Below are 24976 nucleotides of genomic sequence, written 5' to 3'. Positions count from 1 at the left end.
TTGGACCTACCCTCAATTCTGAAACCATTTTCGGGTTCAACATAGATTTAAGTCTTAATTGACAAATTTCAGTTTCCCTCGGCCTTAAGAACCCGAAGTAATAGTACAAATTGTTCAAAATAAAAAAATCAGAAATTTGGATCAAAAAATGGACCAAGGTCCATTTTCGGACTCTGCGTGAAGAGTTTCCAGCCAGATTCGGCCTGTAGTTTTCGAGATTAAAAAAGCAAACATAAAAATAAATGTATAAATTTTGTTGTAATGTGGGTGCTAGTTCCAACATTCATCAAAATTGTTATTTTTTAATTTTTGCTTATAACTCGTTAAATAAAAATGTTCAGTTGCTCTCGGCCTCAAGATCCTGAAATAACAGCATAAATTGTTTAAAGTAAACAAATTTTGGAAATTTTGATGAAACAATGGACCTAGGTCCATTTTCGCATTCAGCGTGGGAATTTACAAGAATGCTGAGTTTCCAGACAGAATAGATATTCCTACGAAACTTAATTTTCCCCGTCATTTTAAAAAACGAAACTTTCGTTAACGTAAAAAATTGTATGAAGAATACATACTGGGAAATTTTTGAAAATTTGAATTTTTTCCATACAAATTTTTTTTGAACGTTTGTCGTTTCGTTTTAAAAAATGAAACCTTTCATCTCATAATTTTCGGAAATTTCCTCTACATTTAAGGGTTCTTGTATTGCCTATTACAAATTATTTGCTAGCTTTAAAGAACCAATAACTAAAAATAGTAAGAAAAAATTAAATTTTTCTTAAAAAAATAATTTTATAATACATATTTAAATTTTATGTTATAAAGGAATTTCTATGACTGATTCCTTAGGCAAACCACGCAGACGCAATGGCTCGGGCAGTGTGGGCTCTATAAGCACCATGGTCCCTAGTGCTTCCAATGCATACACTGTAGAATCTGTTACACGCTCACCTTTAAGAAAAAATCAGCAGAAAAATTTTGGGTATACAAAATCCCGCCTACTCGGGGTCTACAGGTAACTCACAAACGGGGAATATTACCCCCTCATTTTATAAAACGAAACTTTCGTTAACGTAATAAACACTGAACATCGTAATAAATTTGTATGAATTCCATAATTTTTTTTAACGTTTGGGTCTCCCTTAGGAGACCCTTAGGGTCTCATTTTATAAAACGAAACGAAAAACGTTCAAAAAATGTTTATTGAAAAAATTCAAAATTTCAAAAATATCCCAAGTTTCGTTTTGTAAAATGAGACCCTAAATAAAACTATGTACAAGTAAAAATGTTTTAAAAATTTCGGGAGAATATAATAAACACTTTATAAAAATATTTATCTGTGTAAAAAGTATGCATGTCATTCACATTAGGTCCAAAAGACAAAGACACACGACATGCAGTCAGTCCCCCTTAAAAAAATATTTACACTTGCTTTAGAAAAAGAAAAACATTAAAATGAATAAAGAAAATGATCCATATGTGTATAAAACAAATAACGTCTAATAGAAAAATCTTTGTTTTTACTATTAAGACATAGTAAATATGTACATTAGCATGTATGTATGTAAAATGATGAATGAATAATTAATATGCGGCAAATGATTTATTTGATCGTTGGAACCACGATTGAAAAGCTAAACTAAATGGCGCATTAAAACTTTTCCTTTAAATAACGGCAAACTTTAAAAAAAACAAGAGAAAGCAAAACAAGTACAAAAACATAGAAATAGTAAGTACATGTCAAATAGGAAGTAAGTAATTAAAAGAGAACCATTAAAGCACACATGGCATAGTTATGCTCTAAGAGTAATGAAGACTAGGAATAACCAGAACTATTATTGCATGTAGTATGTGTGTAAGTATTTACGTGCGTTTGGTGTGTTTTATATAAATTTTAAAAATACTTCCGTAATAATAATCATATTTCACAAAATAAACAAACCATATTCATAAGAGGCCAAAATCGACCACACAATTGTCAAAACAATTATTGCATTCATAATACATACATATTCTTAAAAAATTACAACTTATTTATGACAGTTTATTTGTTTATTGTCTTTTCTAGCCTGCTTTTAGTTATTTTTCTTTATATAGTCAGTTTACCATATGTGGGTATATAAGTATGTATGCATGCTTAATGAAAATATCACATTAACCAATCAAAACACTTGCTCCCTTTTACTTTCTAACCAATCGGAGCGAGGCCCCCACATAACTGTAAAACTCATTTGTAAAATGAAATTAAGTTGACATCATAACGAGATGAACACAAAACACAATGTTTAGTTTGTATTCAAATTTAAACGTAATTAGTTCAAAAGTCATGCAAACTAATTTGGAAGAATTTTTCTTTTGTGATAATTCGGAACACTCATCATATCCTTTTAACAGTAATCATAATATCACGCCAATAAATGATACTTCATATCGTAATACTATACAATCTTATTATATAGAGCAATTTAATCAAAGTTATTCAACTAATATCAATAGTATGTGTGTTAGTTCGTCTACGGAACGGTTAGTGATCGATGATAATCGTAACAATTATAATAATTCGTATAATCAAAGTTTTCAAAACTATAATAACAATTGTTCAAATTACGATTACAATTGGAATTCGTATCATCAGTGTGAGGAAAATATTGAAGATGAAAAGCAATTATTAGAAAATAAAATAAAAGACTGCAGCAACAGTATAAAATTGGTGAAAGAAATTAAAAAAGGTTTGTAAAATATTCTTAATTCATGAGGAAAACGGTTAAATTTACATAGAGAAATCAAAACACGTTTAAACTGAAAATCGAGAAATTTATTTCTTCATAGTTTCTTTAAAAATCTTTGATAGCCGGAGGTTGAGATAACAGGCCTAAATCATATTCAACTATAACTCTAATAGTATAATGTTATTTTTAGATACTGCCAAAACACCTTGCTCAGTGACAAATAGTATTCCAAATTCAACATCAACTGTCTCATCGTCTCGCAAAGAACGCACAGCATTTACGAAGGAGCAAATTAAAGCATTGGAAAATGAATTTTTACACGCAAATTATTTAACCCGTTTAAGAAGATACGAAATCGCAGTGGCATTGGATTTAACAGAAAGACAGGTGAAATATTTAAAGCAAAACAAGATTCGCAATTTATTTAACTTTTTTTTTCGACAGGTTAAAGTTTGGTTTCAAAATAGACGCATGAAATGGAAAAGATTAAAAATGGAAAAACAACTGTAAAATTAATGTAGTAAAAATTGTTTATCTTCATTTTATTTTTGTGCACAAATTGTTTATTAAATAAATATTCTTTGTATACATTTCATTTTAGTTATAAAGAAATCGTAATATATAAAAATCATAAAATCTCAAAATATCTTTTTACTCCTTGATCCGGCTCACCAAATATTGACTTCAGGACAAAAAATTATATCTTAGAATGAAAACATTATAATTCTCGGCGGGTAACTTAGGCAACTTCCATTTTTTGAACGCTCTATTGTACATACATACTACATGTATATTCTAAAATACATATGGATGATTTTGGGGATTTTTCTTAATCATTTGTTCACAAATTTGAATTTTTCGAAAAAATATATATTTTTTACTTTTGAATACAAACTTTATAAATCGAAAAAAAAAAATCAAAAAGGCCTAATACTAATCATAAATAGATACGATCAAAATAATAATTTAGTAAAAATGCGAAATAAAAATTAAAAATATTATTTTCAATCAAATATTAGATATTTCGAACGTTGTGGGCATTTTTCATTAAAAAAAAATTTTAATTTCCCAAAAAATGAAAAAAGTGTTCAATTGGAGATGCGGGGCATCGATCCCCGTACCTCTCACATGCTAAGCGAGCGCTCTACCATCTGAGCTACATCCCCATGTTGACGAATCTCACCAAAGTCATTATTTAAGTTTGCTGCTAATAATACATTTAAAAATAAACAGATTTGCTGACTGAGAAAACTATTGTGAATGAAATAAATATTCACAATAAATTGTACTAACATGTTCAAACTGATGAACATCTGGCAGCCTTGTTTTTTGTTGAGTCGTGATAATGACTACTTAAAAGGATTTCGAGAATATTATTCATAAACTTTAGGGACTTTTCATAAAAATACAGTACACAAATTTCTATTTCCATTCCACATTCGAGGAAAACAAGTGTTGTCTCACGGTCCAAAATCAAAAATTATTTTACTTAAATTCGACGCAGCAGAATTTTGTTTTTTTTTATTAAATTCCGATTTTATATAGACAATTTAAAGTATATCGATTTTTAAACAATCGGTTTCCGTTTTTATTTTAAGTCGATTTTAAGCCTCCGAAGAAATTAATGTCAGCAGTCAGCGCCGTTAATATTTATCGGCGCTGGGCTCTGTATGCCAGAGCATTTTAAGTGAAAATATTTTGTTAGAAAACAATAAAACTAATCAAAAGTACTGAAAATCTATAAATTATATTAAATAAATGACTAGTGTACAAGAACGCTTACAAATCAATCGTATCCCATTGGATAAATGGTCAGTCCGTGAGCAATTATGTTTGGCCTCGGCCGTCGCCTGTAGTGGTGATCAAAATTGGATGTCTGTCAGTCGTACATTGAAAATTGTTTGCGGAAATACTAAAGATGCTTTGCAAGCCCGACCGTCCGATTGGTTTTCACAAAAAAACTGTGCTGTTCAATATGGTCATCTATTGGAAGATGTTGAGACGCCAAAGCGTAAAAAACGTTCATCGGAGAGTAGTGTATCGTCTTCACCGGCCACCGTAGAATCTCCCACTGAAGCTATCCTCAGACGGTTGACAGAGGAGCGTATGCAAGAGATAAAGATGGAATTGAGGCGGGAACAGGAAGTAAGTTTTTGAAAAATATACCAAATAATAGTTTCGGAAAATATAATTCGAATATCATTCCAGGAATATGCCAAATTGTATGCCGAAATTAAAGCCATACAGGCTGGACAAATTGGTGATGACCAGTTGCTGCAAATGTGGAAAGAACTTGAAAAGGAGCAGGAAATGCAGAGAATAGAAGAAATGAAATTAGAAAATCAATTGCGTGAAAGGGAGTTGAAAAAGCAAGAACTACAAAGAAGTTGGCGTACAGGTACTAATACACACAGTTCATCTTCTTCAACACACTCACAAAAATCATCAACAGATACTACAGCCGTCGATATGGATGTAGAAGAAATCATTGGTTCAGGAAAAACGATTATACAGTCATCCAACAATAATAGTGCAGGCCAAATGCAAACTGGTACTTCGCCTCTTTTGTCATCACTCTTAAAATCTCCTACAACAGGAGCACCAGCAACGAGCCTAATACCTTCATCGCCTTCTGTACGCAATACTGCACCCACTATAACAACTCTATTAACTGGAGGCTCTATACCAAATCAAAATCAGCCAGCATTAATACCATCGCATGATGAAGCGGTTCAACTGTTAACTAGACCCATAAGTGGCCCTCCATTAGATACTATAGCAACTCCAGCGTCAGTTACACAGAATTTATTAAGTCCTTCACAGTCGGCGCCTACTCTTTCGATGTTGCTGGAAAAGAATAAAACCGGAGCGCCATTCCCAGTAGAAGCTAAAAATTCAGATTTGATTGCATCAACTAATGCAAAAGTTGTAGAAAACTCCACAATGAGTGATTCGAATAATGAGTCAGTTCCCATGGATATTGAAGAGGATTTAACGGCAACAAAAATAGAATCAAATGAGGAACTACAAACTGGCGACATCGATGATACCGATCCCAATGAAGAACAACAGCTTTTGGAAGTTTTTAAGAATATTGGCAATATCGAAGAGTTAGACATTGATGTTTCCGATGTAATAGACGAAGAAGTAGATTTTCTAAAAGGTGTAGACGAAGAAACACCACTGGATGAAAATATTGATCTTGAGCAAAAATTAGATGATAATTTTACTGATCTGACAGATAACATAAAACTTTTACATAATGAGGCCAGCTCTGGCGATTCTAGCGAAAAGTCATTAACGGCACAAAAATCTGTAGAAATGAAATCGGAAGGCGGTAAGATAGAAATAATATCAAGCGATGATTCCAATGATAACATACCACTGGCAGCTGTGGCATCTTTGGAATCTTCAAAGGATCGTTTGAATATGAACGAATCATCGAACGAGGAGCATTTTTTAAAAGATCAGGTGGAGTCTGCAATTTTAAAAAACGAACTAGATCAAGTAGAAATCGCAAATGAAACTAGTTCCAACAATAGTGTGACCATTAAACAGGAAATGTTAGATGACCACGAAAAACTCAATGCGGAGCCTTCACCTAACGACAATGAGGCAAATAGCAAAAAACAAACGGCAGACCAAAGTGAACACAAAGACGATGTTTTTGTGGCACCCATGGTGGAAGAGATAAAACAGGAAAATATTGCAAAAAAGGAGAGAGAAGAGGTCAAGGAAGAACAACATCAAGAAGAAATAGAAATTAAAATGGAGACAAAAGAAGAAAATGAAATGAATGGTAAGTTAAATTACAAAGTAAACTAATTTATGGACTAATTTCACAATATCCTTATTTCCTTAAAACAGTAGATACTTCAAATTATGCAGAGGAAATGGATAATAACGAACAGCAAACCTCTAATAGCATGAACAACGAATCACAACAAGAAGCGACGGAAGCTTTGGTGATGCCAAAAATACAACCGCCACCTTCTATATCAATTGCAGATACTGATGAAAACTCTTCATCGACCGATATAAGTGTACAGACACGTAAAGATGAAAAGCACAGCAGCAGCCGGGGACAACGTAAAAGTCCACATGAAACTAAGACTGACGATGAAATGCCGAATCCCTCCTTACAACAAATGCCAACACCAAATATCAACACAGCTAGTGGCAATCTAACACCACGACCAACAGCTCTGCGTAAATTACGCGATCGTGATCGTTCGGAAAGCCCGATGATTGATGATGATGCCACTACACATAGTGATCACTCCACAACAAATCAACGCTCTCGAAGGCGTTACTCTTCTACGCCAGTCATCGACAGCATACCTAATTCACCGGCATCCAGTGATCGTGACGAACGTGAACTAAGAACTTCCAAAAAGTCTTTACTTAGTATCTACAATGTTTTATATTCCAGTAAATATTCCGCCACTTTACAAAGAGTTCTTAGTGATGAGTCCTCTAGCCAGAGATTAGATGAAATATGCCTCAGATCTATAGATTTTATAACAATAAAGCGAAATATAGAATCTGGTCATATACGCTCCATATATGAGTTGCAAAGAGACATTCTATGGATGTGTCAAAATGCTCTTATGATTACAAAATCATCTTCGGCCACTTTTAAAACTATTCTACAGTTTCAACAAGAATGTCAAAATATAAGAGAATTTATGGCTAATGGTTGTGAAACGGGACACAAGATGGATCGAGAAACTCGTGATACAAAATCGAATAGTTCAACAGCTTCCTCCACTGGTGGAGGTACCTCAAAGGGACGCAGTGGCTCTAGGAAAAGTTTACGTTTATCGTAAAGCAAATGCTACCATTAATATAAAAATAAAACAATTAATTAATAAAAAACAATAAACATATATTCATACATACTACATAACAGTTAACTTAATATACATATAATAACCAAATTACTTTGTCAACAACAAATTCTGCAGCCTTCTCGAAGCGGACGAACGACATACTGCTCTGCGACCAGGACAAGCATACTGACGCAAACATCTCGAAAGCCGCAGGTCACAGTGACACAAACGAGCCGCACACGACTGCGGTCCACCCCATTCACCGTGATCTATGGCACACAATGGTTTACCACGATAACATTTCCAAACATACGGCACAAAATACTCCAAATATGATATACAATTACTGTATTCATAGCATTTGTCATGTAATTTACAGCAACGATCAATACCATCCGTTGGTATGCCATCACCCAAGAAACCGCAATAGCAACCGTAACCTTTGTACACTAGTGGTTCACATCCGGTTGAACATTTAATCATCGAATAGAGACGCAAAACATCACGTTTATATTTGTTTTGATTCGAGACATTTCTAAAATGAAATTTGAGAATAATTTAAATTTAGGATGTTGCAAAATTATCAGTTTTGTTAAAAAGATATGTGAGTTTTGGTAAAATAAAATTTTCTATTTTTTGCTAAAAATATTAAATATTTGTTTAAAAGTGTGAATATGTGATTGAAATTCGGATTTTCAATAAAAAACCTCAAAATTTTTTTTTAATTTTATACACATTTCACTAAAAATTAAATTTTTCACTGAAAATCGTGTTTTAGTAAAAAAATATATTGGAAATATTAAAAAATTTAGTGAAATAAAAAATCGTATTTTTAAAAAATACTCAAAACACGATTTTTCTCTGAAATTTTAATTTTTCCTTAAAATCAATTTTTGATTAAAAATACGATTTTTATTATTTTTTTTTACTTTGTATTCGGAAAAACCCCATTTTTCACTAGAAATTTATTTTTTACAGAAAATTCGCTTTTTTCCATAAAAACCGATTTTTTACTAAAAAATATTTTACCAAAAATCTGATTTCTTCTGTTCTAGTTATATTCTAGTTCAGTTCTAGTCCTGTTCTAGTCCTGTTCTAGTTCCGTTCTACTTCTGTACTAGTTCTCTTCTAGTTCTATTTAAGTTATGTTCTAGTTATATTTTGGTTTCTTATAATATTATTAAACGAAATAATTTTTTTTATATAATTTTTATATAGATGCATTTTTAATGGACTCCTAAAAAGCAAAATTCCTTAAACTATATGCAATTTCTAAGAATTCTAAATACTTTTCAATATAATGGTTTAAATTAGGTTAAAAATTCTCGCAAAATATAACAAACAAGTTTCCAAAGTTTCGTGCACTTAAAGGTAAGTGAACACTTCTACACTTTATTATAGTATTTAAACAAAAGCTTTATGCCATAAATTCTTACCTTGTTTGCCATTTTGTTGAATAACCAAATGGATCGTTAGCTCTGGCTATATATACATTTTTATCCATTTCTTTTTGTATTTTCAATTGTTCGGCCTTTTCAATTTTCAACGTATTAGTGGTGATATCTTGAAAAAAATCATTCGATTCTCCTTTACTTAAATCTTTAGTTATATCGGCATGTGGATAATCATTTGTTATAGTTGTAGGATATCTATTGAAAAGTGTGAGAGAATTTGAAAGTATTTAAATCACGTTCATAATCAGTTTCGAGTGAAAAATATTTTGCAAAAGTAATTTTAAATATATACTTTTTCAAAGTAGAGTTTAACTAATTTTTTAAGCCCTTATTATTAAAGCCTATTTTAAGTTGTTGTTATATTACAAAAACTGATCTGAATCTGAATCAGGTTGTCGTGATATGTTAATTTTTCTGAAAAGCCAATCTTAACCTAAATTTGCAAAAAAATATTAATGAAGAACATGCTATTTGAACCTTGAAACAAGATACAACAGCTTTAATCTTTATTTTGAAGCCAATAGTCAGAAGTATCAGAAGACAAAAAATTTTCTATATCGACTTTTTTTAAATACATATTGTCGGCCTGAATATTAAAGTAGATTTTTTTAGTGAACACTTTTTCATAAAAAACTCTAATTTAAACTATAGCTTTTTGAATAGTGGATTAAAGTAGATCACAATATGGTTTTAACCCCATAATAAGAAAAATTAACACAAAAGAATTAATTACTTATGATATATGGGTATTTTTGAATCTGCTATATCACCCTTCCAACCATCCAGACCCATATCAGTCCAGCCATCATACACATAATCTTTTACAATATTTTTCATTTCCAACTTCAAAAGTTCCGTCATATTTTCCTCTAACGGAGATTTAGCCACTTTCAAACGTCTCAATGTCATATATGATCTGGTGAGATTCGGAAATGTGGGCGTTATAAATTCGCGACGATTCATTAATATTAACGTTTCAGTTTCGGGTGATTCTTCACTGTTCGGTAATTTAAATAGTAACGTTGAAATATCCGTATTTGCCGTTTCAAAATCATACATTTGTTTTAACAGGCGGGTATTATTAGTTATCGAACAAAATGCTTGATGCATATCTTGCTTTATCGTTTGTATCATCGAGGGTGTATTGGGTTTTATGATTTTTTTATATAAATATTCACTTTGCACGCTATTATTGCCATAGATAACGGTTACTAGGCAGCACATTAATAAAAATCCTTTTAAGTTGTTATAAAACATTTGATTTGATTTCTTTGTTTTTTTTTTATGGGTAGATATTTTAAATTCAAATTTAACCGTTATTGACGTCTTGCTTAGCCGACCGATTAGTTTAAATTGAATAATATACAAACAAATTTGGTTATTATGCCACTGTTATTGTTTGTATTTTTTAAAAATATTTTTATTACTAAATAACTGAAAAAAAATCATCATCATAGCAGCAGTCGCTGTTGTATCTGTGGTATCTATGTAGATACGACCATACCGTTAAATTGTATTTGTAAAAAAAAAAAATGTGAACATGTAAATAAATAAAACTACAAGTGTAATTGATACAGTATGGAAATGTATAGTTATAACAATAAAAGGCACTATTATTATGTTCAGTTTCAGTTTAGTTTCGGTTAATTTTCAGCTGAGTTTCAGATCAGTTTAATTTCAGTTTCAGTTCATTTCAATTTCAGTTTAGTTTCACTGCAGTTTCAATTCAGTTTTAGTTAAATTTCCGTTCAAAACTTATATCAAAAGATCGAAACTTATAAATTTGAAACTGTATGAAATACTATTTTTCATACTGTATTAAAAACACACTTCACCAATAGTACTCACTCCATTGGCACATTAAGAAGACCATAAAATAGAAGAAAAAAGAAGTTGAAATAGTTGCAGCAGTAGCGTTGGTAGTAGTTTACATTTATAGTCAAATAAAAACCATGGCAGTGGCACAGACGCTCTTGGAGCTGTTTTGATTGTCTGTTTCATATTAAAGGTGCTTAAACAATTGTTTATACTTCATTGCCACCTCGGGTAGAGTAGTATTACAAAATATAGTTTAATGTACTCCAATAATAACAATAAAAATAATAATAATAATAATGATAATCATAGTAAAGAAACAACTCTAAAAAATACGTTATATTTTCAACAAGTTTAACCGGCTTTATTAAACAATGGAGAAGATATATTTACGGAAATAACCTATTTAATGATTTTATTTATTAAAAAAATGACTAAAAACAATATTATGTTTTATTGTTTTTGTTTGTTTTTTAATGAAAATTATTATTTTTCTTAAATTTTTTAATTATGCCATGGTAATTATTTAGTTAACTTTATTTTAACTTAATTTGCTTAATGTGTCCTTGTTAAAAGTAATACATACAACTATTATAAAAACGCAGGTTTTTATAAATTGCCTGTAAATAAAGTGAACTTTAACGAGTTCAAGACCGTTACTTTTTTAAATTTTAATTTGACTTTTCATAAAGCTAAATGTTTATTTCTTTGGATTTTAAAGTAGATTCTAAAAAGAATACATTCCTTTTTAAATCTGCTTTAGTTTTATCTATTTGTTTTTGTATATATTTGACGGAAAATACTGGATTTTTCATTTTATATGACAACTATTTAATGGATTTACTTGATTGCGTAATTTAAACGACTGAATGAAAGTAAATATACTTGACAATAACAAACTTAGTGAATTAATTATTATATATTTCTTCTAAAGATTTTCAATTCGAATCGGATTTTTGTCTGTTTGGTACCATTGATATTCTGTATTTCTATTCGAAACTTCGTCAATAAATTAACAGCTTACAAAAAATTAGCTACGATCGTAAAGCTGGAATTGCTTTTTCTTCTGTTGGAACACCTTTTTGCGACCATTGCGTAACGTAATCGAAATGCAGAATATGAATGATTAGTTTTCCGGCTAACATTTTGATAAAGTAGTAAAAAATTCTTGTCCAATATGTTCGGATTCAGCATTCCCAAAATAAAAGTTTTCTACCCCGAAAGTTATACATTATCGTGTTTCTATTATGAATACATATGATGTATATTAAAAGTAAGATATTGTGTGTACATTTTTTTTTTTTATTCCTTTATTATTTTCAAAGTCAAAAAATGTTTTTTTTTTAATTTTAATTACATCTAATTCATAAAATGTAAAAGAAACATTAAATAGTACGAAAAAGGAATAAAGCATACAGTAAAATTAATGAATTAATGAATAAGAAAAACAAAGTATTTATATGAATGATTTCATACAGCATACGTATGTGTGTGTTAGTGTGAGTCTATTGTAAATAAAAAAACTGGTTTGCATTTATCGAGAGGGAGACAGAGAAAATGATCTGAATTCATTTAACCAACAATTTCATCCAATGAACTTATTGTTATTCTAGCTTAATAAACATAATAATATGTATAATATTAATAATAATTATAAGTTTAAAAAAATCTTCATATCGATGCGCCTACGTAACTATCTATTGTTGTTGGTGATGAAGCTGTTGCTACTGCCGCTTTTCGTTCTTCAGATATTTCGGAGTGATTACTTTTGAAAGGATCTGGCAAATTGTTTCTTAAATCCAAATTATTCTGATAATCAAAGCAATGTAAACTAGCTTGGTTGTCGTTTTGTTCCATGTCTTCTGTGATTCCTTCGTAGGGAATTTCACAGGCACCGTCCAATTGTTCTATTATATCATCCATGGCGTCACCTTCGTTGCAGGCCTGGTCGCCCAGAGCTATAGCAATGGCATCATTGGCATTATCGCCTGAACCACTACCGCCAATGGTAGCTGCAGTTGTGATAGTCTGCTGACTGGGCTGTTGAACAACAGTACCTTTAGATGACAGCGTTATAGTACGTTGCAATGTATTGCTGGCATTGAATATATTAACAAAACCCTTTTTGCCAGCCGCTGCTGCCGAATTGGTGGGTACCATAACGAGTTTTCCAGTAGTACCGCCACTTGTGCCGCCCGTGGTAATAATTTGATTTTGTGTTTGTGATTGGCCACTATTGGAAGCGACTATGGTAACGGTTTTCGGTACAGCTGTTATGGTGGCTGGATTGGAGGACATTTGCACCGTCACGGCTTTGCCGCCCAGTGTTATAGTTTTCTGATGCATTCCTCCGCTGGCTGCACTAACATTCGCAAATTGCTGTGTCTGATGTGTTGTCAATTGCTGTTGTGTTGCATTGTTATTGCCCGCTGACGAGGTGATAGTAATGGGTCTTACGGCACTTGTCGGTACATTGCGCAGCATTTTCATACCAGATTGGGTGTTTACTACATTCCGTGTGGTGCTAGAGACCGTAGTTGATGTAGAACCCACTATCGACACAATATTGGAAGATGAGGCATTAGTCACAACTCCCGCCGATGGTATGGTACGTATACCAGCGCCCGTGGTGACTATAATGATCTGTTGATTGGTCAGCTGTTGTCCTTGTTTGTTGGTAATAACAAAAGCCGGTTTGCCCGAGACATTCGATGTCATTTTTCCTACTTGCAAAATGTTGGAGTTCTTCATAATCACCTTTCCGCCACTAAGAGTATGCGGCGAGACTAACTTCACAAGGTTGCCGGGAACAATTTGTTTTTGCTGACCCGTAGCATTTCCGCTTACTATAAACTGAGTCTGCTTGTTAGTGACTCCAGTACCTGCTTGGCCTACTGTCTGGCCACCAGCTGCTCCTGTCGTTGTGCCTTTAGCCATGTTAATATTAATTTTAGGAAATGTTTGAACAGCTACGCCGCCACTGCTGGTCTTAACCAATTGAAATTGTACATTGGAACCTAGAGTTAACGGTTTTTGTATGATGTATTGTTTGCCTCCGATGGTGGTCGATGTTGTGCCTCCACTGGTAGATGATGTTTGCTGTATGGTTTGATTTCCGGTAATCTGACTGACAGTTGTAACCTGACCAGGAGTTCCGGCAGTAGTTTTCAGAACAGCTGTGGTATTGGCGGCCGTTGGAGCTGTACTTAAACGCAAAGCGGGTGATCCAGTGGCCGAAACCAAACGCACTGTACTGTTGGCCGAGCTTGTAGCCACCATTGTAGGTTGTGAGACGGTGTTAACTACACGCAACCCTGTACCGGCATTGGCTGAGGTTCCTGAAGTAATAACCATTTGTTGGGATGTTATAGGAGAAACCATCGAACTGACAGTGCTGGTTATGGTGGTGGCGGGCCTTGAAACTACAGATGTTGGCCGGAATTTTTGCAATATAGTGGTGATATTAGATCCACTATTTACCACTGTTGATTGGGCAGGAGTTTGATTCAAATTGCCTCCCGCAACAGAGGTAATAGCATGTGTTGTGGTGGCAACTCCTGCCGAAGCCGTTACCATTGTTTGTGGTTGGGGTTGTGCTATATAAATTCCAGTACTTACAGGTTGTACAGTCGCGTTGACGGATGTCTGTTGGGCTAAAACGGGTGATTGCAATTTATTTGCAACCACTGTTTGATTGCTATTGGTGGCTCGTACCGGAGCAGCTGCTACCGATGTTTGATCAATTGGAGCCGTAGTGGTTATGGGTGTAACTCCAGCTGTAGCAGCCGCAGCCGGTACAATGGGTACTGAAGTCGGAGTTTGTATACGATGAAATTTGGTAGCTGCACCTCCCGTATTGCTGGCAGCATTTAAACCAGCACCAGTTTGATTACCATTAGGCATAATTTGTGGAGTAGCACTAAGAGGAGCTACGGGCCCAGGAGATGGGTTTACTTTTACTATACCCGTGGGAGGTTCTATTTTTTGTATTTGTAGTTCATAGGCCGATGCAAAAGTCGTGGCTGGCCAACAAATTTCCAAAGCATGCGTAGAAGCCCTTACTAAAGCCACTTTCACGGCGTATAAAGGCCGATCCACTTCCAAATACCATAAATCTTTGCAGCACACTTGATTATTCCAGGCTTTTCGATAGCCATCACGGCCAGACCAAACATATAAGCGACTGTGAATGCCAATAGCACAGTGGCCGGCTCTTGAGCGTGGCACATTCTCCTCAACTGTGTCCATGGTAACATTTTCCCAGGTCATTGTGTCTAAATTTAAAACGGCCAACGTATTGGTACATTTCCACTCTCTCTCCGTCGTGGCTTTTGAATCGTTTACAACCAAAGGCACCCAACCACCGAAAACATACATTTTATTGTTAACCATAGTAGCGCTGTGCAAGGATCGTGGCAATGGAGCTCTACCTCTGGTACAAGGCTTCGACCAAGTCATGGTGTCAATGTCCAACAACCACAAATCGCCTAAACGACAGCCACTCATACCCCCGTATATTAAAAGATACAATTTGCCCGTGGTTTTACAAGTAAAACTTACACCTGTATGAGACTCTCGAGGAGGTGGACTTTCACCGTAAGTTTTGGGTACTATCCACTTGCCATTGTGACTGTGGGCACCTCTGGTCTCCAGAATAAACAAATCATTAAGATACTTGGGTATATTGTTCTTGGGATCATCGGATTCATTAGCCAAGCCGCCAAATAACAATATACGTTCGCCCACCAACGTAAAGCTATGTCCCAACCTAGGACAGGGCGGAGCATCATTATCTGGGGCCTCTGGTTGCATTTTGCGCCATTCCCATTTTGTAGCTTGCAGCTCGTAAAGTTCATTGGAATATTTGCCATATTCAATCATACCACCAAATATAAACATTCGGGTGCCTTCACAAACAAAACCATAAGCGGCGCATCCGGGCGGTACATCACCTTTCATGGCTGGCACAAACCATTGATTTGTTATGGTATTGTAAACATGTAATTCATCAACGATGCCTTCATTGCCACCGCCAAATACAACCATCAATTCCTTTATATTTATGGCTCGATGACCGTGACGTGGCCGGGGTTGAGGACCGGTTGTATTAAAAACTCTTCTCCAACGAAATTTCTGCTGCCACTTATCGGAGTTTGCCGTATCCATTTCAAGCGCGTCTTCCGTAGATAAGCTGGTTAACTGCATTTCTGTTACATCCCCTTGGTTATGATGTGTTGGAGTAACTGGAAGTGGATCTGGAATCGATGCCTGTTTAGATTGTCCTCCCGACTGCATTAGTTGATTTGTTGTAGTTGGTGTCACTTCATTATCTTTTAGCGCGTTGCCATCACTGTTATTAGAATTATCCGTGTTTATACCCATTTTGATATTGTTGTTGTATTTTCTCGTTTTTTATTTTGTTACAAAAATTTCTATCTACACATATGAATGTGTGTATGTGTTCCTATAAGTAATTATGTATGTATGTGCGTCGATTCTCCTCTTCTTCTCTGCCTGGCTACGCAAATTTATTAACGCGGAAAGGCAGCATTTGTATAAAAAAACTTCCACTTTTTGTATTTCTTATATTTCACATCTATTTTATATAGAAGGGATATTAAAAAGTTTGTTATATGGAAAATAATTATATATATAATTTAATTTTTCACTAGTTATTGAATTTATGTTCCTTTTACTTTTCTTTTTTTAAATTAATTTCATTTGTTTTATGCAAACTGGAAAATATACAAAACTACACAGTTGTTAATGCAAAGACGACGTCAAAAGTATTTTCAAGCCGCTAGTAGATATTTTTATATTTGACGACGTTAATCCTATTCAATATTAATTTTTGAAGTTTTTTTTGCGAAAAAAACACAAATGTCTTTTATATTATTCAATTGACCACAAAAACACAACTTGTTTTTATTTGTATTACAGAAATATAAGCAGTTTTTTAAATTTCTTTTTTATATAAATTGTTTTATCTTTCAATTATTATATTTTTAAGTACACACTTAATTGTTCATTTTTAAATTGATTGTTCATTGATTTTCGTTTCAACTTTTAATTTTATAAACAGTTTATTTTACAATTTTTTCTTTTGCAAACTACCGGTTATACACTGTCAACAATATATATATCAAATTTAAAAAGACGGCGTTTGAATTTCCACTGACTTTGAAGTTTAATTATTCTTCCTTTCTGCTTCTTCTTTCTGTTTTTTTAATTATGTATTTCGCGTCGCTCTCGGTCTTTGCTTTATTATTGATGCTACCATCCGTCAACTTTTCTTATAAGGAATACTCTATATACATATGAGTGGCAAGGCCACGAATGACACAGCATGTATCATACAGCAAGGCGTCTCCATCATTTCATACGTAAATACTTAAAATGGAAATATATGCTTAAGATGTAAATACGTAATTGCATTCCGTATACAGAGTGTTTCAAAGAAGTTATTTTAAGAACAGGGTAATTATAGTTCTTTTTATAATGAAATAAAATTATATTTTTTTAAATTTTGCTTGTTTATGTTTCTTATGATATTTTCTTGTTTTGGGGTTTTATAAAAATTTAAACTGTATTTTTCAACTGAATGAAAAAAAAAAATATATAAAAGAAACCAGTTTGTATGGTGGTTATTTTGTATGGCTTATAATTATTTATCCTTTATATCTGAGCTTAGACCAGACACAGGGACTTCCTTTTTTGGGATGTATCAAGCATTGGCTAAATATGTATTCTTGGGGTCACCTCATTTTTGTCAAATATGAAAAAAGTCATGTATGAGATCAGATTCAAGAGTGGGAAAGCAATGAAAAACGCGAATTATACATTAATATCCCTTTGGCTATAGTGAAAATGCGAATACACATTCTAGTTTTCTCACATTTTAATTTATATTTACTTATTGCAAATACATATATGAAATATTTTCCTCAGAAGCTTTATAAAAATCATCTCTGGACATTTTATAATATATAATTATATTTGATTTACCCAGTGTAGTGTTTACGTCTTGCTCAACTAACTGCAGAACTAACTCACTTACTACAAAAACTTCGATTACGTATTTGATTGTTGTATACTGATATTTTCACTACGTAAATGAAATCGATTTTATGTATGGCGCATGTCGAAAATTGAACAAACGATATGTATAACGCATATCATCTGACAGCCGAGAGAAGCAGCAACAACAACAACGACAACGAATTGTTGACGTATACACATGAATTCATAATTGATTCACAATAACCTGTTACACAATTTGTTTGGAATTTTGATTTTTAATAAATTTTGACATAAAATCGAAACAAAAACATTATATTATTAATTTAATTTATAGATTCCAAATTTATTCATTGGAGAAACATTGTCTAATTTTTTATTATTTCTGTAAAGTTGATATAAACATTATTGCAGTATTTTACCAACACTAGATGGCGTTAGTGAGAAAAACAACACAACAACATTTTACAATATTTTCCCTGTCATATGAAGTACAATATATATACTTTAAAATGAACTATACTTGGATAGTTTTATATTAAAGATAATGTTATATTTGTTTATAAATACATATGTATATGTATGTTCATTTGAAGTATGTGTATACATATATTTACATACATATCTATATAAACATTTCCTATGTCACAATACACTACATTAATTGTGAATGAAGTATTCTTATTGTGACTTGTATAAATATATGTATGTAGCTAGATGTTTAGATGTCAAAACATTCCAAGTATTTCTTCTTCTTGACACTTATCAGACATGCGTCCATGAAACTATGGTGGCAATAAAATGATACGCTTAAAAACGTAGTAGTTATTATTACGTTTAAGTTCTTATAAACTCAAATATTAATAACAGGGTAACTCAAATTTTGAAAAATTTGGCAATATTTTAGAACAATTTGCAAATCTAAATACATATTAAATTTGCTTAAATATTATTCATAATGTATTAATTTTCACTTAATTATTCAAATGAAATAAAAACTTTCGAAATTATACAAATGGTTTGAAATAGTATTTTCTGATCCTATAAAGTACATATGTATGTACTTTATTGGAAGCAATTTTCATTTTCTGAAGCCATCAGATTCCCGCGATATTCAAATCTTCAATAATTCTATAAGACACACCTTCCTATTTAAAATCAGCAAAATCGGTCCATTAACGACGGAGATATGAACAAAATTCCGAAACCTATGAAAATATTGTCATATGTCCCATAAAATGTATATGTATGTACTTCTAAAAATCACTTAATCGTATATAACTCATGAATTAATAATGATATCGGAATAAAATTCGACTCGAACATCTCTTGTAAATCATTTTGATTTTTTTCGTATCGTCCTATAATTGGTCACAGCTCCCATATAACGCCTTTTTTTGAAAATCACCTTATCGTAAATAACTCAATACTTAATAATATCAGGATGAAACCAAATTAAAACTTAAACATTTTATAAAAAAATAAATTTCTATAATAAACTATAAATTTATATACAATTTATCTTTCTATAAACATTCGTTTTCTTAAAAAAACTAGCTTATAGGTGAAGGGTATGTAATATTCCATATGACCGAATATAGCACTCTAGCTTGCTTTTCTTTATTGTTTATAATCACATTTTCTGAATAGCATACCTTCCGTAAAAGTTTTTTTTTACGTATAAAGTGATTTGGCGTCATTTTCAAAATGAACTTTTGATCTGAGATACCCTGCCTTCTTTATTAAGTTCGCTGCTAAGTTTATATAAAAAACAGCAAATTGCTGAGCCTCAGACGAATTTGCAGTAAAAAATGTAAACATAAAATCGGGCATGCAGAGTACTGCGCCTACAAACATTAACGGCGGTGGCAGACACTAAATATTTTGACGGCATAGACAACATTTTTACAAGAAAAAAAAAAGCAACAAGCAAACAGCACGTGTCTGTCCCAAAGCTTTTTAGTCGTCGCAGGAAATCAGGATTAATTTCGCAAGTAGTGTAAAATTGCAAAAATTCTCAATACAAAAATAAGGATTTAGAAGATTTCCAATAAGGGAATAGGTGTACATTCGAAAGAGTATAGGTTTTATTTAAAGTTTTGCAAAAATAAAAATAAACGCACATACAAAGGCGCACGCACAAGCAGAGACAAACACAAACTCACAATCATGTTTTATTTAATTGGTTTGGGTTTGGGAGATCCCAAGGACATTACAGTAAAAGGCCTTGAAATTGTAAAACAATGCACAAGAGTATATTTAGAAATGTATACCTCCATATTGGGCTGTCCTAAAGAGGAATTGGTAAGTGTGACGACTATTTCCATAATATTTAATTAAAACTAAAATAATTTTCTTATGAATAGGAAGCATTCTATGGACGTCCTATACTATTGGCAGATCGTGACCTTGTTGAACAAGGTGCTGATGAAATTTTGGCTGGTTCCGGTGAAGAGGATGTTGCTTTACTAGTGGTGGGCGACCCATTTGGAGCCACTACACATACTGATTTTATTTTAAGAGCCAAAGAAAAGAAAATCCCCTATAAAGTTATACACAATGCCTCCATAATGAATGCCATCGGCTGTTGTGGCCTTCAATTGTACAAATTCGGTGAAACAGTATCTATCCCATATTGGGATGAGACTTGGAAACCCGATAGCTTTTACGACAAAATCAAACTTAATCGACTGCACAATATGCACACCCTATGTCTGCTGGACATCAAGGTTAAGGAGCCCACACTGGAATCATTGATGCGGGGGCGAAAGGAGTTTATGCCTCCACGTTTCATGACCGTAGCCGAGGCAGCCCAACAACTTCTCGTAATAGTTGAGAAGAAAGATGCTTTGGAACGCAATACCATTCTAAATGAACAATCTTTGTGCGTGGGCTTGGCCCGCGTGGGTCATGACAATCAACGCATCGTAGTAAGTACGTTGCGTGATATGGCCTCCACAGATTTGGGAGGACCGCTGCATTCGATTGTTATACCTGCCAAAGAAATGCATCCATTAGAAGTTGAATTTCTACAACAATTTGCTAATTTAAAATTAGAAGACTACAATCATTAGATTTCAAATGGACATGAATGATTTCGATTGTTGTATACGTAAAGAAAATTATAGTTATTTCTGTTCTTTTCTAGAAACCCTTAAACACTACATATAATATATTCCAACACCCGTACTCCTTTATAAAAGGTTTACATCTGTAGGTTTTTAAGCTTTAAAAGTAGGGTAGTTATCTCTATCTACAAAACTAATATAATTTTATTTTTCTGTATTTTTACTATACGCATTTGTAGTGCAAAATATGAATGAATTTAGTTTACGTATTTCCAAAAAGATACCTTTAAATATTTGGCAATTATAAAGTTAATAACACATTTGATTAGATCGTTTCTCGACTTTTTCCAATAGCAAAAGTAGCATTCAAAAGTAGTTGGAAGTGTTATGAATTTAATGGTTTTATTAGTAACATGTGGATCATTTAACAAAAAGTAATAATAATCTTATATATTTTTACATTCATGTACTTCATTTGAATAATTGTTAAAAAGCTAAGAAAGAAATGTGATTGAATCTTAAGAAAAAAAATGAAAAACGAAAATCTTTATTAAAAATAATATTTGATGTGAGATCCTGAAAAGAAAATTAAGTTAATGAAGTTAATTATTTTCTAATGCTGCTGTGATAATATTCCACTTACTATTATTTGTAAGTATAATCAACATTAACCAAAACAATCAATTTTTATACTCAATATATTAAGCTGCTGAAAATTAGAAAAACTGAAGTGTGTTCCGAATATGTTTGTAACAAAGATAACACTACACAACACTGGGAATGCCTTTTAAATGAAAATTATTGATTCCTAGCCTGCCGAGTTCAATGTTATCAAATGGATAAAACAAAAAAGTACAATTTTCAACTTCCTTGCAAGTTATCCTGCAATAACTGTCAGCATGATTATACAATTTAAAAGAATAATTTCGCGTAGATTACCGTGTTGTTAAAAAACTCTGGATTTATGTCAGTTCTTAAAAATTATATTAAAAATACTAACAAATTTCTCGATAACTATAGTAATATCTCGGAAACGAGAAATTTTCAAAACCATTTTTGAACTCAGCGGGTGGAAATACATAAGAGTTAGCTATTGTTATTTAAAAAGCACACAATAAGCTTAATTTTGTTGACTTGTCTAACTAATTTTAAAGATATTTCTAAAAGAACTACATATTATTTAGAAATTGGTTTTTATTTCTTTAGATTCTTAAAAAATAACCAATAATATTAAAATAATTCTCCATCTTTACATCTTTTAAAAAGAATTTATTTTGCAAATGTTTGCATTTGTATACATATTATATTGTTTACCATTTTTATATTTATATTTTTTTTTAATAAGTAGTCTAAAAATAGAGTCCTCTCATACGCCTGCCCGAACCTTGTCGATCATAAAGCACATTAAACTTATTAACAAAATGATTCATATCGTTGCAACCTTTTGTCATCGAACCCAAGTAACTTATTAAACCAACATCATTACACTGTGTATAGAACTCTTCCTGAAAAGCTCCACCTTGCATCACGGGCAACCGATGACTTAATGCATAAATTTCTCGTAAAATTTCTTGATTGGCAGCCAATTTACCAGCTTCCACATCTTTAATATATTTCAAGACAATTTTAATGCGTGTATTCAACATTTTAATGGCGCTCTCCTGGGCCACCAAATGTTCTGCAACATAGGATTTTTCACCGGTATCATTAGTCGACATGCGGGCAACATGATCAACTCCAATGCGTTCAGCTTCCTCTGTTGCCAGAGTATAGGTGAGGGGTACAAAAAGCATAGTGGCTTCACTGCGTACTATATCAATAACAGATTCGTAAAGCTTCAAAGGAAGTTGATCAACACTGCGTGACAAAGGATTCAATTGTAACATGATAGGGCATTCGTTGATTTCTGCTATTTGTTTGTGTATAGCCAAGTCTTTTTCAGTGGGTGACTCGCCGGTGGTATACCAGCCAATAAAGTCCAATTCACTGAATACCTTCAAATACAAAAAACAAAATAGTTTACTTTCGCTAAAAAAAATTAAATCCATAAGCTGAGGTTTTTCTGCAAGTTACCTGCTTATACTGATGTTCTTTGGTCATATAATAATCCCGATTGATAAATACATCGTCGCCCACTATATCCGTTTTTAATTCGAATGAATTCATCACTTCTATATTACGTCCCTTTTGTTTGCCAATCAAAGCTCCATACACCTGGCATGTCTCACCCGCTTGAGCACGTATACGTGTCCAATGTTCCGATATATTCATGATTACTAATGGATGTAGAGAAATTGTTACCGATGGCACTGTACTGGCATCAGCCATTACATTTGCTCCTATAATTCCGGTACCTACACTCACTTTAGGTTTTGTAGAACCATCACCACCGGTATTAAGTTCACTAGATGATCCAGCCTTCATATCCAAATCTACATCCATTTGCTCCATTAGAAATTTAGTTATTTTTTACTTGTTATCGACAATTTTACTAAAAAATTATATTCTTTTTGAATTACAAATTGATTTGATTAAAATGTTTAATAATGCAAAAATCTTTCGGCTTTTGTTTTTGCTATTTCTTCCTAGCGATGTTGTCAACTTTTTAAATGCAAAAAGCACCAAACTCAAGAAAAAATTTGTATTTTTCGTAAAGAAAACTGTAACAAAATATTTTAAAATTTATAAAGAAAATATTTACTATAAGGTATTTTGAAAAAATATTTTTTTTGCATTATCTCCTTAAAAAATTTATAAATTTTGAAAATTTTAGCGAAAAAGCCTATAATAATGATTTTTTGCACAGGAGCTGCTTGTTTCATATATTTTTGCAATGACATACATGTATTGATCTGGTAACATCATCAAAAGAAATAGGATGGTAACATTACAAATAATAGAGAATCATATGGCAATATTAAAAATACACTGAAAAAATCATTTGCATTAATTTAACCTTTTTACATGTTATTATTGAGCTATTGATTGAAATACATAACAGCAAACCATATAAACTAAAATTTAAAAAAAAATTATCGTATTTTTTCCACGAAGTATTAGGTGATCAGAAGAATAGATAAGAAAGCAAATGGTTGAATACCCCATTTACATTTTTGCTTATAACTTTTAAAGTTCTAGGAATATTTAAGAAAATTTGGGGTTAATATAAAAGATTGAAAATAAAGATTTTTACAGCAGACAAATTTTCAGCCCACAGCCACACCCTTATACAATTAAAAATAGAATTTTACTTCCAAATTTACCAACTTTTTTACTTTATCATCATAAAGTTCTTTTTGTGATGTAGAAGTTGTTTAAGCGTAACTGAAATAGTCGGGAGTGCTTTATGTTTAAGAATGATATTACTAATTTACGTCTGAAAGACGAATTGAAATAATCGGGAGCATTTGGTGAGCAGCTTCTAAAATACGAGTTGTATTTGTGAGAAATAAAAAAAAATTAAAAGAATAAAACCAATTTTATATTATTTTTTTAGTTTTTTTTTTTTGTGTATTTTTTTTTATTTTATACATTATACATTTATGTAAAGTACGTATTTGTAATTTTTGTTTTTATTTTTCACGCCTTAAATACTAAAACAATTAGTGTTTTAAGTTAGTTTCTTTAATTTGTGTTATTTTGTGTATAATAATTATACGTTTTAAAATTAATATTTACAAAGAAAATTAAATATTCTTCAATATTAAAAGACTTATACAAAACTGAAGGTGTAACAACTTAAACAGAATTTCTATAAGCCAAATAATATTATTTGTTGAGAATATTTCATTATTATTATTATTATAATATGATAGTTTGTTTTATATAGTAAATACATATACTTAAGTGTATTTTTTTAATTTTTTTCTCTTTTAATTATATATATAAAAGTAAATGCTTAAACATTATTGTATTTTTTCTCTTAATTTTCTGTTTTTTTTCCAAAAAAAAGCCTTAAACATTTTACAAGCAAAACTAGTTATACTAATTAATAATTATTTTTTATATGTATACAAGGTAAATAAAAAGAATATTTAATTTAAATAAATTAAATAAATGAAAAA

The 24976-nt window shown here is 32.1% G+C and overlaps 6 protein-coding genes across 8 annotated transcripts; 3 read left to right on the top strand and 3 right to left on the bottom strand.

Moving 5' to 3' along the window:
• The first annotated feature begins 830 nt into the window (after positions 1–830).
• On the top strand, positions 831–3242 carry LOC119611406 (homeobox protein Hox-B4). Its single transcript, XM_037966972.1, has 4 exons — positions 831–979; positions 2314–2726; positions 2917–3113; positions 3171–3242. The coding sequence occupies exons 1-4, from the start codon at positions 831–833 to the stop codon at positions 3234–3236; spliced, it is 825 nt and encodes a 274-aa protein (XP_037822900.1). The 3' UTR covers positions 3237–3242.
• Positions 3243–4360: 1118 nt separating this feature from the next.
• Positions 4361–8292, top strand: LOC119611408 (bromodomain-containing protein 8). Of its 3 annotated transcripts, XM_037966976.1 has the most exons (4): positions 4361–4871; positions 4935–5124; positions 5179–6525; positions 6594–8290. In XM_037966976.1, exons 1-4 carry the CDS (start codon positions 4485–4487, stop codon positions 7553–7555), a joined length of 2886 nt encoding a protein of 961 aa, XP_037822904.1. In that variant the 5' UTR covers positions 4361–4484; the 3' UTR covers positions 7556–8290. The 3 variants fall into 3 exon arrangements, with proteins under 3 accessions (XP_037822904.1, XP_037822903.1, XP_037822902.1); XM_037966975.1 differs by having other exon boundaries at positions 4935–6525; positions 6597–8292; XM_037966974.1 differs by having other exon boundaries at positions 4935–6525; positions 6594–8288.
• Positions 7643–10429, bottom strand: LOC119611410. Its single transcript, XM_037966977.1, has 3 exons — positions 9746–10429; positions 8995–9207; positions 7643–8093 (listed from the first exon to the last, which is right to left on the bottom strand). Exons 1-3 carry the CDS (start codon positions 10267–10269, stop codon positions 7667–7669), a joined length of 1164 nt encoding a protein of 387 aa, XP_037822905.1. The 5' UTR covers positions 10270–10429; the 3' UTR covers positions 7643–7666.
• Positions 10430–12360: 1931 nt separating this feature from the next.
• Positions 12361–17172, bottom strand: LOC119611407 (host cell factor-like). The gene has a single exon (XM_037966973.1). The coding sequence runs from the start codon at positions 16207–16209 to the stop codon at positions 12499–12501; it is 3711 nt and encodes a 1236-aa protein (XP_037822901.1). The 5' UTR covers positions 16210–17172; the 3' UTR covers positions 12361–12498.
• Positions 17173–19734: 2562 nt separating this feature from the next.
• LOC119611404 (diphthine methyl ester synthase) lies at positions 19735–21500 on the top strand. The gene is made up of 2 exons (XM_037966970.1): positions 19735–20148; positions 20211–21500. Exons 1-2 carry the CDS (start codon positions 20014–20016, stop codon positions 20916–20918), a joined length of 843 nt encoding a protein of 280 aa, XP_037822898.1. The 5' UTR covers positions 19735–20013; the 3' UTR covers positions 20919–21500.
• Positions 21501–22160: 660 nt separating this feature from the next.
• Positions 22161–23545, bottom strand: LOC119611405 (COP9 signalosome complex subunit 6). The gene is made up of 2 exons (XM_037966971.1): positions 22986–23545; positions 22161–22906 (listed from the first exon to the last, which is right to left on the bottom strand). Exons 1-2 carry the CDS (start codon positions 23361–23363, stop codon positions 22262–22264), a joined length of 1023 nt encoding a protein of 340 aa, XP_037822899.1. The 5' UTR covers positions 23364–23545; the 3' UTR covers positions 22161–22261.
• Between the last annotated feature and the right edge of the window lie 1431 nt (positions 23546–24976).

This window comes from Lucilia sericata, unplaced genomic scaffold (genome assembly GCF_015586225.1).
Source record: "Lucilia sericata isolate MDLA Ls3-8-SP2 unplaced genomic scaffold, ASM1558622v1 Contig001443F_arrow, whole genome shotgun sequence".
Classification (NCBI taxonomy): domain Eukaryota; kingdom Metazoa; phylum Arthropoda; class Insecta; order Diptera; family Calliphoridae; genus Lucilia; species Lucilia sericata.
This window is presented reverse-complemented; position numbering and strand designations above follow the sequence as displayed.

Bases quoted from the DNA above. Each gene is read 5' to 3' on its own strand.
- LOC119611406 (XM_037966972.1), top strand. From the start codon at position 831: ATGACTGATTCCTTAGGCAAACCACGCAGACGCAATGGCTCGGGCAGT. The intron at 980-2,313 runs GTATACAAAATC...AAACGTAATTAG, and splicing joins AATCAGCAGAAAAATTTTGG to TTCAAAAGTCATGCAAACTA. The intron at 3,114-3,170 runs GTGAAATATTTA...TTTTTTCGACAG, and splicing joins TGGATTTAACAGAAAGACAG to GTTAAAGTTTGGTTTCAAAA.
- LOC119611408 (XM_037966974.1), top strand. From the start codon at position 4,485: ATGACTAGTGTACAAGAACGCTTACAAATCAATCGTATCCCATTGGAT. The intron at 4,872-4,934 runs GTAAGTTTTTGA...ATATCATTCCAG, and splicing joins AATTGAGGCGGGAACAGGAA to GAATATGCCAAATTGTATGC. The intron at 6,526-6,593 runs GTAAGTTAAATT...TCCTTAAAACAG, and splicing joins AGAAGAAAATGAAATGAATG to TAGATACTTCAAATTATGCA.
- LOC119611410 (XM_037966977.1), bottom strand. From the start codon at position 10,269: ATGTTTTATAACAACTTAAAAGGATTTTTATTAATGTGCTGCCTAGTA. The intron at 9,208-9,745 runs GTAATTAATTCT...ACTTTTCAATAG, and splicing joins AAAATACCCATATATCATAA to ATATCCTACAACTATAACAA. The intron at 8,094-8,994 runs GTAAGAATTTAT...ATTTCATTTTAG, and splicing joins TCAACAAAATGGCAAACAAG to AAATGTCTCGAATCAAAACA.
- LOC119611407 (XM_037966973.1), bottom strand. From the start codon at position 16,209: ATGGGTATAAACACGGATAATTCTAATAACAGTGATGGCAACGCGCTA.
- LOC119611404 (XM_037966970.1), top strand. From the start codon at position 20,014: ATGTTTTATTTAATTGGTTTGGGTTTGGGAGATCCCAAGGACATTACA. The intron at 20,149-20,210 runs GTAAGTGTGACG...TCTTATGAATAG, and splicing joins GCTGTCCTAAAGAGGAATTG to GAAGCATTCTATGGACGTCC.
- LOC119611405 (XM_037966971.1), bottom strand. From the start codon at position 23,363: ATGGAGCAAATGGATGTAGATTTGGATATGAAGGCTGGATCATCTAGT. The intron at 22,907-22,985 runs GTAACTTGCAGA...TTGTATTTGAAG, and splicing joins AAGAACATCAGTATAAGCAG to GTATTCAGTGAATTGGACTT.